The following is a 13,584-nucleotide window of genomic DNA, read 5'->3' on the forward strand; positions in this document are numbered from 1 at the left end:
AATGTCACACACAGATATATATCTACTATATAAATGCCTAGTGGCGTGTGTGGAAAAAAAAACACCAAGCTGCAGCGTCACCTGCTGGGCAGAGTTATACACTGACCTATATATTTCTTGAAGGAGAAGTGACAGTTGGGAGTGGTTGGTGGTTGCCGGGGGTGACACTGGGGAGTTTTTAACACCTTAAGTAGCTTGATGAAGGATGTGGCGATGAAGGATGAGGTGATGGAGAAAAATGATGAGGTGGTGACATGTGGACAAAACCACGTTGAAAAAGGGCGCTTGCGTCGGGAAGTAATGCTCTTCCCCTGAGGAGGCCTGGGCTAGGCCCAAATGCATGACAAGAACCTTTTTAACACCTTAAGTAGCTTGATTTGACTAGAATGCATGAGTATCATGCACGGGTTAACTTGTATATATATATATATATATATATATATATATATATATATATATATATATAATGTATATATGCTGTAGCATAAATTATTGCAACCATCACAGAATTATATCAGTGCTTATTATATACAAGAAGAGGGGAGAATCTCTAGCTCAAACTTTTCTTCTACAGTATAGTAGAATAGTTTTAGCTTTACTAACAATACAATACCCCTGTAAAATAATTTTTCTTTGAAATATTATTATCTGATTGCAAGTAGCGTTATACTCAATAATCTGTTTGATAATTACAGGATTTTAGTAAGAGGGCTCAGAACAGAGAAGCTGTGATTACACACGTTGGGGGTTTTCTCGAGTTAGAGTGAGACTTAAGTATACCAGTACTTGCATTCAGATAATAAATAATATTTCATATTTTCTTTTGAAGTATTGTTATACTCAATAATGTGCTATAAAAAAGGATTTAAAAATGTCAAGATTTTACTAATGAGAAAACTATGCACGTGTCTACTATGTACTAATGTATATAATAATAGGCATACATATATTGAGAGAGAGGGGGAGAGAGATTGAAAGAAAGAAAGAAAGAAAGAAAGAAAGAAAGAAAGAAAGAAAGAAAGAAAGAAAGAAAGAAAGAAAGAAAGAGGGAGATATAAAGTGAGAGAGGGAGAGAAAGAGGGAGAGGGAGAGAGAGTTAGAGAGAAAGAGAGAGAGAGAGAGAGAGAGAGAGAGGGAGAGAGGAGAGAGAAAGAGAGTGTGGGGAAAGAGTGAGACAGAGTGAGAGAGACTGAGAGAGAAAGGGAGGTGGAAGAAGAGAAAAAGAGAGCAAGAGAGTGAGAGAGAGGGGGAGAGATAGAGAGAGTGAGAGAGAGGGGGAGAGATAGAGAGAGTGAGAGAGATGGGGGAGAAAGAGAGTGAAGGGGAGAGGGGGGAGAATGGGAGAGGGAGAGAGAGAGGGGGAGAGGTGGAGAGAGAAAAAAAGAGAGAGAGGGAGGAGAGGTGGAGAGAGAGAGAAAGAGAGGTGGAATAAGAGAAAGAGAGAGAGAGAGAGAGAGAGAGAGAGAGAGAGAGAGAGAGAGAGAGAGAGAGAGAGAGAAAACATGCGTTGATGAGAGACTATTTTTGGTGGATTTATGTGAGAAACTGCTTTACAGTACACGGGGGCAGGTAAACAGAGAATTAAATGTGTGAAGTGGGCATTAAATAAGAAGTGTAATCTTCAAAGAGCATATGTGACTGGTAGACCTGAGTGGATGTGCCTATTAATGTAATATCCATCATGCAGATACACATCTTCTGCTTTAAAGTGATATTCTGGGAATCAATTAGGTATGCAGATTACATTTCAGAAATTTCCAAATGGTAAACTTCTGGCTTCTTTGCAGCTCCGTCCTCACCAAACAGTATTGTGTTTCTTTGTGGTGGGGGTTACACTTTAAAATATAATTAATGTGTAGACCACTCTGAGTAGAGCCGGAGACCTGTGTAGAAGGAAAGTCACGTTTGGAAGATGAGATGGAGCCAAGCTCTGGCCATCTCCAGAGCACATGAGAACTTGCAGGTAATATCTCTGGGACTTCCTAAACCCATCCTTGCTCCTTCCGTCACTGTCAGTGGTTGCTGGACGGCAATTTATCAGCAGTTCAGGGGTGTCCTATTCCGCTGCCTCCTGGTTTCAAAATGTCATTCTCTCAGTTATATATTCCAACCAAAATTACTATAATGTTTCCTTCGATGGTGAATCTTTCGTTTTATTGTCAAGCTGTGTTATGCTATTTGTGCTAGAGGTGTATTATCAAGATATATTCTCGATTATCCAAAGCCTAATTCCATTCAATATAATTATTTAGTACTGATGTTATTAGATAATTCTTAATAATACAGTAATTCAATATAACGTTATTAAACGATCTTATTAAGTGATATTATTTTATAGCTATTTTTTTTATTTCTATTCCGAAACAATAGCGAGACGTTACAATATTGTTCTAATTACTCCGGTTGTAATATTATTATAACTATAATAAAACAAACTATAAACAAAGCAAGCATCAATTACAATAATTACATCACTATAAATGTTTAGTTATTCGTTTTAAAAACGCTAATAATTATTTAATAATACAGAATGTATTTTCATGAGTGTATAATGATGCAAAATAATATGTGTAAGAGCTAACATTGAAAATAAAAAGCAAATAGGTTACATATGCGCTGCTATCTTTGTGGAGACGAATGTGGTTGTAGGATAATTAGAGTTACCCTTAATTGTAGTGATGTGGTAGTGATATTATATATAGCCCATGTTTTGTTAAGGTTACTTTATATTCAGGCAGGTGATCGTTATTCACAATAAACTACAGGTCAGGTAATTAGTGGAAACGAAACACTGACACATTAGTAATTGTTGATTGTGCACTGTGTATTCTTGTAAAGGCACTTGTCCGTGTTTGCAGTTTGGTTATCTAAACACGAGCAGTGTCTGATCTATTGCAGTGTTACAATGTTATAGAGGAAAGCGTTTGTACAAGGTTGATGCTAGTTCTTAATCTGATGGAGATAAGATAAGTGGCTGTTAATCCCTCCATTTCTACATAACTGTTATACAATGTTATGTTCGTATGTACATATCATTTTAACGCTTGCCTTCTGCAGAAATCTAACAATGATTGCAGTAATATATCAAAGAAAATCTGCGTATATTGCTGCATTAAAATTAATTTGACTAACATAAATGCAACTGTCAGGAAATAGTTTCCTGACCGTACACACCAGGTGTATTGTTGAATGATAAGTAGATAACAACCATATATAATTAATGTAAATAAGTTACTAACATTGAAGATCTCTAAATCTCAGGAGACACAAACAGAATTATTACTAATATTATTATTATTATTATTATTATTATTATTATTATTATTATTAACTATATGTTTATGATCTTGAATAAATTTAAATTCAGGTAAATCCATGTGGGGTTGGTGATGACGATATTTTTATTGTCGTTTCAATTATTATTATTATTATTATTATTATTATTATTACTATTATATTTCCGCCATCTATTTCATAACATGATAAATGTGACTAGTGAGTCTGTAATTATATGACATTCTATTAATTGTTTTTACTCATATAATCATTTGTGTTTCTGATAGTCATATTTGTTGCGATCTTATTTTGTTTTTCCTGTAGACAGTCAAGCTTTTCTTTGTTTTATATACACTTTTAGTTTGTCAAAACACTCAGCAGAAACTGTGTCAGATCGAGGTGTTTCCCCTCCAGTTAATTGTAATGGCTAAATAATGTGTATGCTAGCCCCCGGTATTGGCATTTCAGGTCATTTAGTAACTAATAGCCAACATGAAAGTCATTTTTTTTCTGTGGGGCATTAACATATGCTAAGACATTCCCAAAGATCTGCACTAAACCAATAAATAGGTGCTTCTGTCAGACTTATAAAGGACACATACACTTCATTAAAACAGGGGCTTAACACTCAGCGTGACAATAGACCCCCTGTCAGCACAGTTGATCTTTTCTACCTTTAGTTGTTTTGTGTTTGATGCAGAAAAAGAAGCAACAGAAAAGAGGAACACAGAACAGAAAGAGGCACTGAGAAATATCATTATTTCCCACATCAAAAGCTTACATTTTCCCAGGCCACAAGTACACCTGAGCACTCCTAAGTGTCCATCTGCTTGCATGACAATCATCATTGTGTGATTCCTTAACTCCTTATCAGACATATTCCTTATAAAACACTAATTCGGAAAACTCTCTCTATAATCTCTCTTTTGATATCTATTTACCTCTATATCCTTCTATTATAGCTAGCTATAAAATACAAGATATGCTAGTATGTATAAAGATTACTGTAGGCAATATCTGTATAAATGGTGGGCTCGGATGTCCTCGCGTGTTATTTGTTACTCATAATTTCAGTGCTAATTAGTAACACTTATCTATTATAATGAATAATGCCCTTCATCTACTCTAAATTATTAATTTGTTAGAAGTCACCACAAGATCGTGACATTTGTATGGTGCTTGGGTCTGGTCATGGTGATTATCTATCTATCTATCTATCTATCTATCTATCTATCTATCTATCTATCTATCTATCTATCTATCTATCTACCTATCTATCTATCTATCTATCTATCTACCTACCTATCTATCTATCTATCTATCTACCTATCTATCTATCTATCTATCTATCTATCTATCTATCTACCTATCTATCTATCTATCTATCTATCTATCTATCTACCTATTCTCACAGCGCGTATACATCATATAACGAACAGTTTTTTTGTGTTTTTAATGTCTTTATCTGAAGGAGAATAATTACAGGTGATAGAATATCCCGATGAGGCTGTACACAGCTGTACAATGTATAACCTTAATAACAGTTGAAGGTGAAAAAACAGCAATTTTCCCATTTAGAGAAGAATTAGCGCTGCCCATTGCAGCTTCTCCTGCTAGCCGTGTGACTGCGGCTTTAGGGAAGCTCTTGTACTAATCCAATTTAAGATGCACCTGGTTGGAGCAGTCTGTAATTATCTGCAGCGTTTACACTGAGTGAATGAAGAGCGTGAAATCCTCGGTGCGGGGCTAGATCCCCACTCGAGCTTGATCATTTGCGTGGAATGTAATTGTCCTGGACCTATGTATGGGTGTGAGGATGGGATATGAAATATTCTCTGGGGGACGGGACTTAAATCATTTCATACTGACATAAATATTTAGAGGATAGTCCTGAAAGTCTACAAGATGCGACGCAATGTTATAAACAATTGAGTAACTTGAAACATCAGATCAAGCAGCTCTCGATTGAAATACCAAGTAATGAATATGTAGCAGAATGGACTCCATAATACTGGCGTCCCATTCTACTAAACACACACATGAATAACCAGGTATATTACCTATGATGCTGTTCTTAATGTTTGTTAGTTTATTATAAGAGGCCAGGATGCAAAATAAAGTGTGTTTTGCTTGTACCAATGACCAATGGTCACATGACATCTCTGACCATTTAATTCTGTATGGGTTGATTGGTCTCATTAAAACTTACAGAAACCAGGGAAGGGGTACATGACGTCATCGCTGGTGGTGCACGTGACGTGTATAACTCAGGGGGTGTCCTGCAGCGATTCTTTTTTATAACTTCTGTCTGTTAATTTGCCGAGAGAACGTTCTGATACTGTGAAGTGCTCCAGGGATTAAAATGTTTCATTTCCTGGCATCCGTGTAAAGGATGTTTCCTATGTGAGGACCATTTGTCTTCCATCACTCCCAATAAAACACCATGAATTTGTTAGGAGCCTCCTGGCTTTTTTTTGTTTTGTTATTGTCCTGGTTTATAGTCTAACCTAGAAGGGAACTGATCTGCGGACAGGTAAAATAGCAATGAAGTTTATCGAAATGTAATAATTCTATATTTTCTATCATTCCATTTTTATTGCGTTTGCATTCCAAATGACCCAATTAAACATATGTAGTGTCAAAGAAAACGCACAGGAAACTATTCTCTGAATAAATAATAATAGTAATGTTACTAGTGTAAACGAAAAAAAACTGCTATAAAGATATTATTTAGTCTAGTTCAAAATACGATATAAGCAATACAATGAAGGGCATGGTTCACTATAAGGCCGGTATAATTCAAGCGCCTTTCAACTAAAGAATGGTCATTTGCTCTTGCCCACATTTATATATATAAATAAATATATATATATATATATATATATATATATATATATATATATACACACACACACACACACACACACACACACACACACACACACACACACACACACACACAATATACAGAGTGTATGTGTGTTTTGTCTCTTATGCCAATACTTTAGAAGCACTGTTATAGTGCTGACCATCAGTCAGGTATGGGTATAAGTGTATTTATGATATTGTGCTAGATATCTCTTCAGCTACATGGTGTAATGATCAGATGAATGAAGAGACACATATATTGTGCTCCTAACAGACTGCTATAAAATGGCTTTCATCCCTGCAATCCTGGTCTGACGTATGCTATTATTACTACTAACTTGCAAAACTTTAACAGGCTTGTAATGCAGCTGAAGCCTTTGACAAGTGGCACCCCGCTGTTATATTTTAGGTATCCTCTAATATTACATTAGATACAGCGCACCAAGACAGTGGACGAACAGACGTGGCTATTGTTCCTACACAAAAGCTATGAAGTGGTGTCTGTAAAGTTATAGGTTGTTGGTTATAATATACATATATGAGTCCCTTGTTTATATCCACATAAATCATAATAGTACCAGAACACTGCCTGGTTTATGTGCTATCCTGTCTACTCACTCCATGGCTGTGTGTTCTTCACCTACATTAATTAGTATCGTATGTAGTTGTGTATTATCTTAGGATAATCACTCACACTGATATATAAGTAATAATGATTATAGTAAGTGAAGCAGTTACTGCTTACACTATATCGTACACAGTTATAGGCTCCAAGGGTAATTCTGCTGTAGTAATACTGACACCATCACAGTAAACACATTCATAGACTGCTGTGTATGAGAAGTCAGTGTACTGAGTGTCTGCAGTACAACTAGAGAAACAACAATTTCTAATGGTTTACTAATCAGTCGCTTTGACGTGGAGTGGAGCAGACAAATAGCACTTAACTCAAAGAAAAAGAAAAATTCTGCAATAAATAACTGTAAAGCCCATTTGCAGTAACTATTCTGCCCTATGATATATAGTCAGTGATTGTAATAAGAGCTGAAGCGCCCTGTTTCATGTGTAACCATCACGTCCATGCCAATAATCAGCAAAAACCGAGACTTATGTCACTAATTTGTGCAAAGCTCGGAAATGTGCTCTCCCTGTGATGTGATAGCAGTTTAATCAAACTCATTAGCTGACGTGACCACACAGCACAGAGGTCGAGGGCTGTGCCGCGGTGCATGTGGTTTCTAAATAAAAGGTGTATTTCCTTGTGTCTTGCTCCATTTGTTCACACTGTGAGGTCATGACACCCTCCTCTAATTTGTTTATATTCCTATCAGAACCGTTCTTATCGTTAGTTCTCTGATTTGCCATGAACATGTGTGATCCTGGATATGTTTATTAAAAAGACGGGTTTGTATGGGAACAAGCTTGTTCTCCATACATGTTATGGGTGTGAGATTACCAAATAATCTTACCAGATAGTAAAGAAAACATATCATTCATAGATGTCCGTGTGAAAAATAAACCTAGTACAATGAGAGAGAGAGAGAGAGAGAGAGGGGGTTTTATATATATATATATATATATATATATATATATATAGAGAGAGAGAGAGAGAGAGAGAGAGATTATATATATATATATATATATATATATATATATATATATATATACAGAGAGAGAGAGAGAGAGAGAGAGAGATTATATATATATATATATATATATATATATATACAGAGAGAGAGAGAGAGAGAGAGAGAGAGAGAGAGAGAGAGAGAGAGATTATTTAAGAGAGAGGGATTATATATATATATATATATATATATATATATATATATATATACATACACAGAGAGAGAGAGAGAGATAGAGAGTATTTATATTGAGAAAGAGAGAGCAAGTGAGGAAGTGAGAGATTATTTATATTGAGAGATAGGGACAGAGAGAGAGAGAGAGAGAGAGAGAGAGAGAGAGAGATGTCAGAGAGGTTTCAATTGATTCAAAATAAGGATATTTCAGACCCAGAGAGTGAGAGAGCACATCCCCGATTATGATGCCCTATCACCACCTATTGCCCGTTTATCATTTTGCCTTGTGATTTATTTTCTGAAATATGCCCATTTTCTGTAATGTACACACTGTACGGTGCAATGGAAATATATGGTAAATATTTTACAAATTTATATCCAGTGATATACAGTATTTGTCAAACATAAACCTTATGCCCTAAACTTTAGCACAATTTCATCAAAAGTAAAGTCATATATAAAATAATCACACCAATGTTTCAGTTATTTAATTAATTTAAGAAATGTTAACTTTCAAGTAGAAATATTATACAAAATGGAATCACATTATTAGATAAAGCTTTGTTTTTTTTTTACTCAACTGTTGAATGCAATGCAAACCAATATTCGATCGATGTTTAATATCAATGTGATTAACAATATTCGATAGTAAAAAAAAACCAACAACACTATTTAGCACCGAAACACTAACCCTACTTCTGTCACATGGAATAAGGGATATTTTAATTCGTGACGTGTTGCCGAAGCTCTTTGGTAGCTAAAAGGTTAAACTGGGAAGTCATTGTTTCTTTTATTTCAAAGGCAAAAACCTGAATGTTTCTCATCCTTTTGATTGATTAAGGCTGTGAATGACTTCAGTGGCAGGACTGACAGTCACTTGAATAGACTTTTTCAAATAAAGAGCGCTCTAGAGAGCGAGGCAGCGCTGTAAGTGTAAAGCGGCCAGTTAGCTGGCACTTACCATGTTATAAATAAATGGACACTCACAATGGCACCTTATTTCAAGAGAGACAGCCTTTACAACCTTCCTGGCGTCATCTCCTGCTGGGGATCCTCCATCCACTGCTTCTATTTATCCTCGACTTCAGGCTGAATGCTACTATAAATTCCTTTCAACAAATGCTATGTGAAAATACACCCACTCGTCGAGGAAAACACACACTACATCTCCACATATTACAATATCAGCTCGGAATCACGACAAGTGATTTGTAAAATAGGATATTTACAGTAAAGGAGTAGCGCTACTAATGACCTAAAAAGTAGTGATATATAATTATATAAGCAATATATAATTACATATAAGACTTATAAATTAATATATATATATATATATATATATATATATATATATATATATATATATATATGTATATATATATATATATATATATATATATATATATATATATATATATATATATATATCTCGATAGATATAGTGCAAACATATTTAACGCTTCCTTTGCCACATCGAGCAACAACAGACAGCTAAACAGGGAAGGAGTTAATGGCTTTGGTAAATAGACCTGATCATCCCATTAAGAAGCAATGCTGCTTGTGATCTTATGTCCTGATAGTATAAGAGATAGCGACCAGGAAAAGGAATGGTAAGAGTGATCCTCATGTGGAGGCCTCAATGATGGGAAGAGAAAGTAAAGAGCTTCGACCAATCAGAGCAGTCTTCCTAGACGGGACATGCCCCATGTTGGCCAATAGCAGCTCGGGGCTCCTGATGCAGCCTTGCTTGAAAGAACTAATAAATACTCCGGAGGAGGTTTCCTTTCACTCTGTATCAACAACAAGGAGCTATCTCACTACGGCGCTGTCTGTAAATATAGGAGAATAAGATCCACACTGCAGCTCAAGCAGGGGATCCAAGCCTGAGACCCAGAAGCCACTCACTGGAGCTCTCCTGCCTCTTTTACAGGGGCACTGGGATCTAAAATTGGGACATTTAACCCATGATGACAAGCCTGGCTGGAGCTGTGCCAAGAATGATGAGACCAGCTCCTGGACAGAACTACCCCAGAAGTGGATTTCCACTGGAAGGTACATACTACATAATCTACAATATGTCTGACTATTAGTTGTACCCTCTGTACCGGGAGATTCAATCGTTTATTGCTGTCAAATACATCTGTGCCTTGTTGTGCTCTTTATGGATTTATTGTAGGTCTAATAGAAAAACACAATCACCTTTATTTATACAATGTATTTGATTAATCAGAATGTGCGCAACACTTTTAAGGCAGCATAGAATATTTAATTTCACTTTTATAATCAGCGTTTATTATCTATCTATTATCTATATATCTATCTATCTATCTATCTATTTATCTATCTATCGATCTATCTATATATATATCACATATCTATTATAGATCTATCTATCTATCTATCTATCTATCTATCTATCTATCACATATCTATTATCTATCTATCTATCTATCTATCTATCTATCTATCTTTATATCACATATATATTATAGATCTATCTATCTATCTATCTATCTATCTATCTATCTATCTATCTATCGATCTATCTATATATCACATATCTATCTATCTATCTATCTATCTATCTATCTATCTATCTATCTATCTATCTATCTATCTATCTATGCCTACTTATCTCTCAGACACAGTGAAGTAAGGAAGACCATTTCATAAATCCCCCGGGGTGTCCCATCTCTGTACATTTTGGATGAGGTTATGATTATTTTATGAAAGTGCAGAACGCTGTCTGCTTGGGCCCAGTCTCCTCTTGGACAAAACAACTTCTGCCTGTCAACTTACTTGTAACTCTTATGACACTGTGAAAGCGCCTGGGGAGGCTGAATATAATATAATACATTAACAATAGAAAATAATCAGTAAACAGTTGATACATTGACTAGGTGATTCAGCTTGGATAAAGTTAATTCGAACCGAAACACTTCTGCAGAGACTGGTAATACACTTTGCGGAAATCTTAATATGCAACATTGCAATTAAATATATGTTTGGGTCAAGCTGATCTCCTGTTTTGGGCGACATATCTTGTTGTTTGCGCCACTTAATAAATATAAGGTTAGATGACTTATTTATATTATGTTACTGGGCATTTACATTAGATACATTAGGTAGTTATTTATAAATGTATATATTTGCTTATATACATATAGCAATATATATATATATATATATATATATATATATATATATATGTATATATATATATATATATATATATATATATATATATATTAGCTAAAATCAATGAACAGTATTACTTGTCTTATTAATTAAATGAGGCGCTAGTAAACTTTGTATGTGTCACATGAAATATTTGCGGCGTAATGTAAATTTATAAACGATTAATAACTGTTTGTTTCGTGTTTTTTTAACACGCAGTGTCCACTCCTCTAGGCCAAGGTAGAGTGAACCAGCTCGGTGGAGTGTTTATCAATGGCAGGCCCCTGCCTAACCACATCAGGCATAAGATAGTGGAGATGGCTCATCATGGCATCAGACCGTGTGTCATCTCCCGACAGCTCAGGGTGTCCCATGGCTGTGTGTCAAAGATCCTGTGCAGGTACCAGGAGACCGGCTCCATCAGGCCAGGAGCTATCGGGGGAAGCAAACCCAAGGTGAGGACACCTCACTAATAACACAGAGCTGTACTAACTAACATAACGTGTGATGTCAATTTATTTACATATGTGACCCCAAAAAACAGTGTACCCCAATAAGGCGCAGTCATTTCATAAAGCCAATAAGACTGTGATGTTCTTTAATTTTTTTTTTTCATAATATGTGTACATCCACTACTCCTCTTCAGATACAACTTGTCAACATTTTAACATTGTTAACATTCATCATTTTATTATTTTTGTGCAAGGAGCTAGTTTAGAGAACCAAATAATATTTATATTTGCGACTCACACGGAAACTGTGATAGCAACTGTTTCTAAAGCAACAAGTGTATACAACAATTGTCCTAAAGTTTTATTTTTGGAAATGCGTTTTACAAGGGGGAGAATTCCAGATCGGAGTCATTACATGTCCTCTACTTTATTTAAGTTGTGCATTGATAAACATCACCAGTAAGGGAAGAGCTTTGGAAAGTGTACGGATACAGATATAACCATATGCTGCTGATCTCAGGAGTAATCAATACAGCCAATAAACACAAGTGACCCGGAGTCAAACTGCTCTGAGTTCACTCACTCACTTATGTAAGCAAAATATGCAATATTAATTCGTGCGCTTTATTCTTATATAATTTAATGTCCACTTCATTGCAACTGTTCACACGGATTAATATGATTGCAATATCACTTTCGTATTATACACACACAAACACACACACACATATATATATATATATATATATATATATACATATATATATATACACATAAATATATATATACACACAAATATATATATATATATATATATATATATATATATATATATATATATATATATATATATATATATAATGCACAAACTTACTATACACCTGGCACTGAGTTGACTCCGGGTATCCGGCAGTTCTGTTGCATAAACAGAATGATTTTCCTACTTGTGGCATATCTAGTAATCCGATCCCAGGGTTTTGCGAGCTGTACATTTCTCACTATAAAAGAAACACATGAAAAGTGATATTTCTATCTTTGTATAAGGACTTTTTGTTCTTTTTTAAATGATCTCTCCTCCTTCTCTGCAAAGTGCTGTGTGCTCCTGGTTTATTTGTATGACATAAACTCTGCTGACGTGATCGTGGACTTTACTGTGGGATGAAGTAAAACACAAGGCCGGTGGATTCATGTCTTGTGTTCCCTTTAAAGCAGGTGACCACTCCAGATGTGGAAAAGAAGATTGAAGAGTTTAAAAGAGACAACCCGGGTATGTTCAGCTGGGAAATTCGAGATAAATTACTTAAGGACGGAGTTTGTGATCGAAATACCGTTCCTTCAGGTATTATTACAGACATTAATATTGATAACTCAGATCATCCATCTCTATTAGAAGAGGCACCATCACTTAGGCAATAAAATCTATTGATTGCTACTCTATGGAGAGAGAGAGAGACTCCTCCTGTGGAGCCATCTCAGGCCATCAAATATTAACCACAGTCTGCATTATTGCATAGATGTTAATAACCTATTCTTAAGTGCACAAACTACAGCTTAAAATGCTTTTATTGCCAGGGAGCAATTTCTAAGGCAATTAATAAGACTAAACGGCCAATTTATACAGACATGGTTATAAAATAAATATTTGTAACATTTATCTATTGAGATAATATAATAATGATAATTAGATAACTATAAATAATAATAATAATAATAATAATAATAATAATAATAGTAATAATAATAATAATATCTATAATAAATAATAATAATAATGATAACAATAATATAATTTAGTATGCTATAATTAGTAATCCAATATATTATTTAATTTGCGACTATTCGTCTTCAACTTGTTTAATCATTTGCTAATTAAACCAATATCACATTTTAAAATAATGTAGGTTTGCAAAACTATATTATTATTTTTTATTATTATTATTCAGGAAATTTATAGTAAACTATAAAGACTGTAAATCATAAAGTTAAGGAATATAGTAACGTTGACGTTA

General features: G+C 34.8%; 1 protein-coding gene across 2 annotated transcripts in view; it reads left to right on the forward strand.

Moving 5' to 3' along the window:
- The first annotated feature begins 9,710 nt into the window (after nt 1-9,710).
- PAX3 (paired box 3) overlaps nt 9,711-13,584 on the forward strand; it is a 68,497-nt gene continuing 64,623 nt past the window's right edge. Inside the window, exons 1-3 of one of the 2 annotated variants that reach the window (XM_075201866.1) lie at nt 9,711-9,998; nt 11,343-11,578; nt 12,785-12,914. In XM_075201866.1, coding sequence (XP_075057967.1) covers nt 9,911-9,998; nt 11,343-11,578; nt 12,785-12,914 — 454 coding nt within the window. In that variant the 5' untranslated portion in view covers nt 9,711-9,910. The remainder of the gene's footprint in view (nt 9,999-11,342; nt 11,579-12,784; nt 12,915-13,584) is intronic. The other variant, XM_075201867.1, reaches the window with a different exon arrangement.

This window comes from Mixophyes fleayi, chromosome 3, assembly GCF_038048845.1.
Source record: "Mixophyes fleayi isolate aMixFle1 chromosome 3, aMixFle1.hap1, whole genome shotgun sequence".
NCBI lineage: Eukaryota > Metazoa > Chordata > Amphibia > Anura > Limnodynastidae > Mixophyes > Mixophyes fleayi.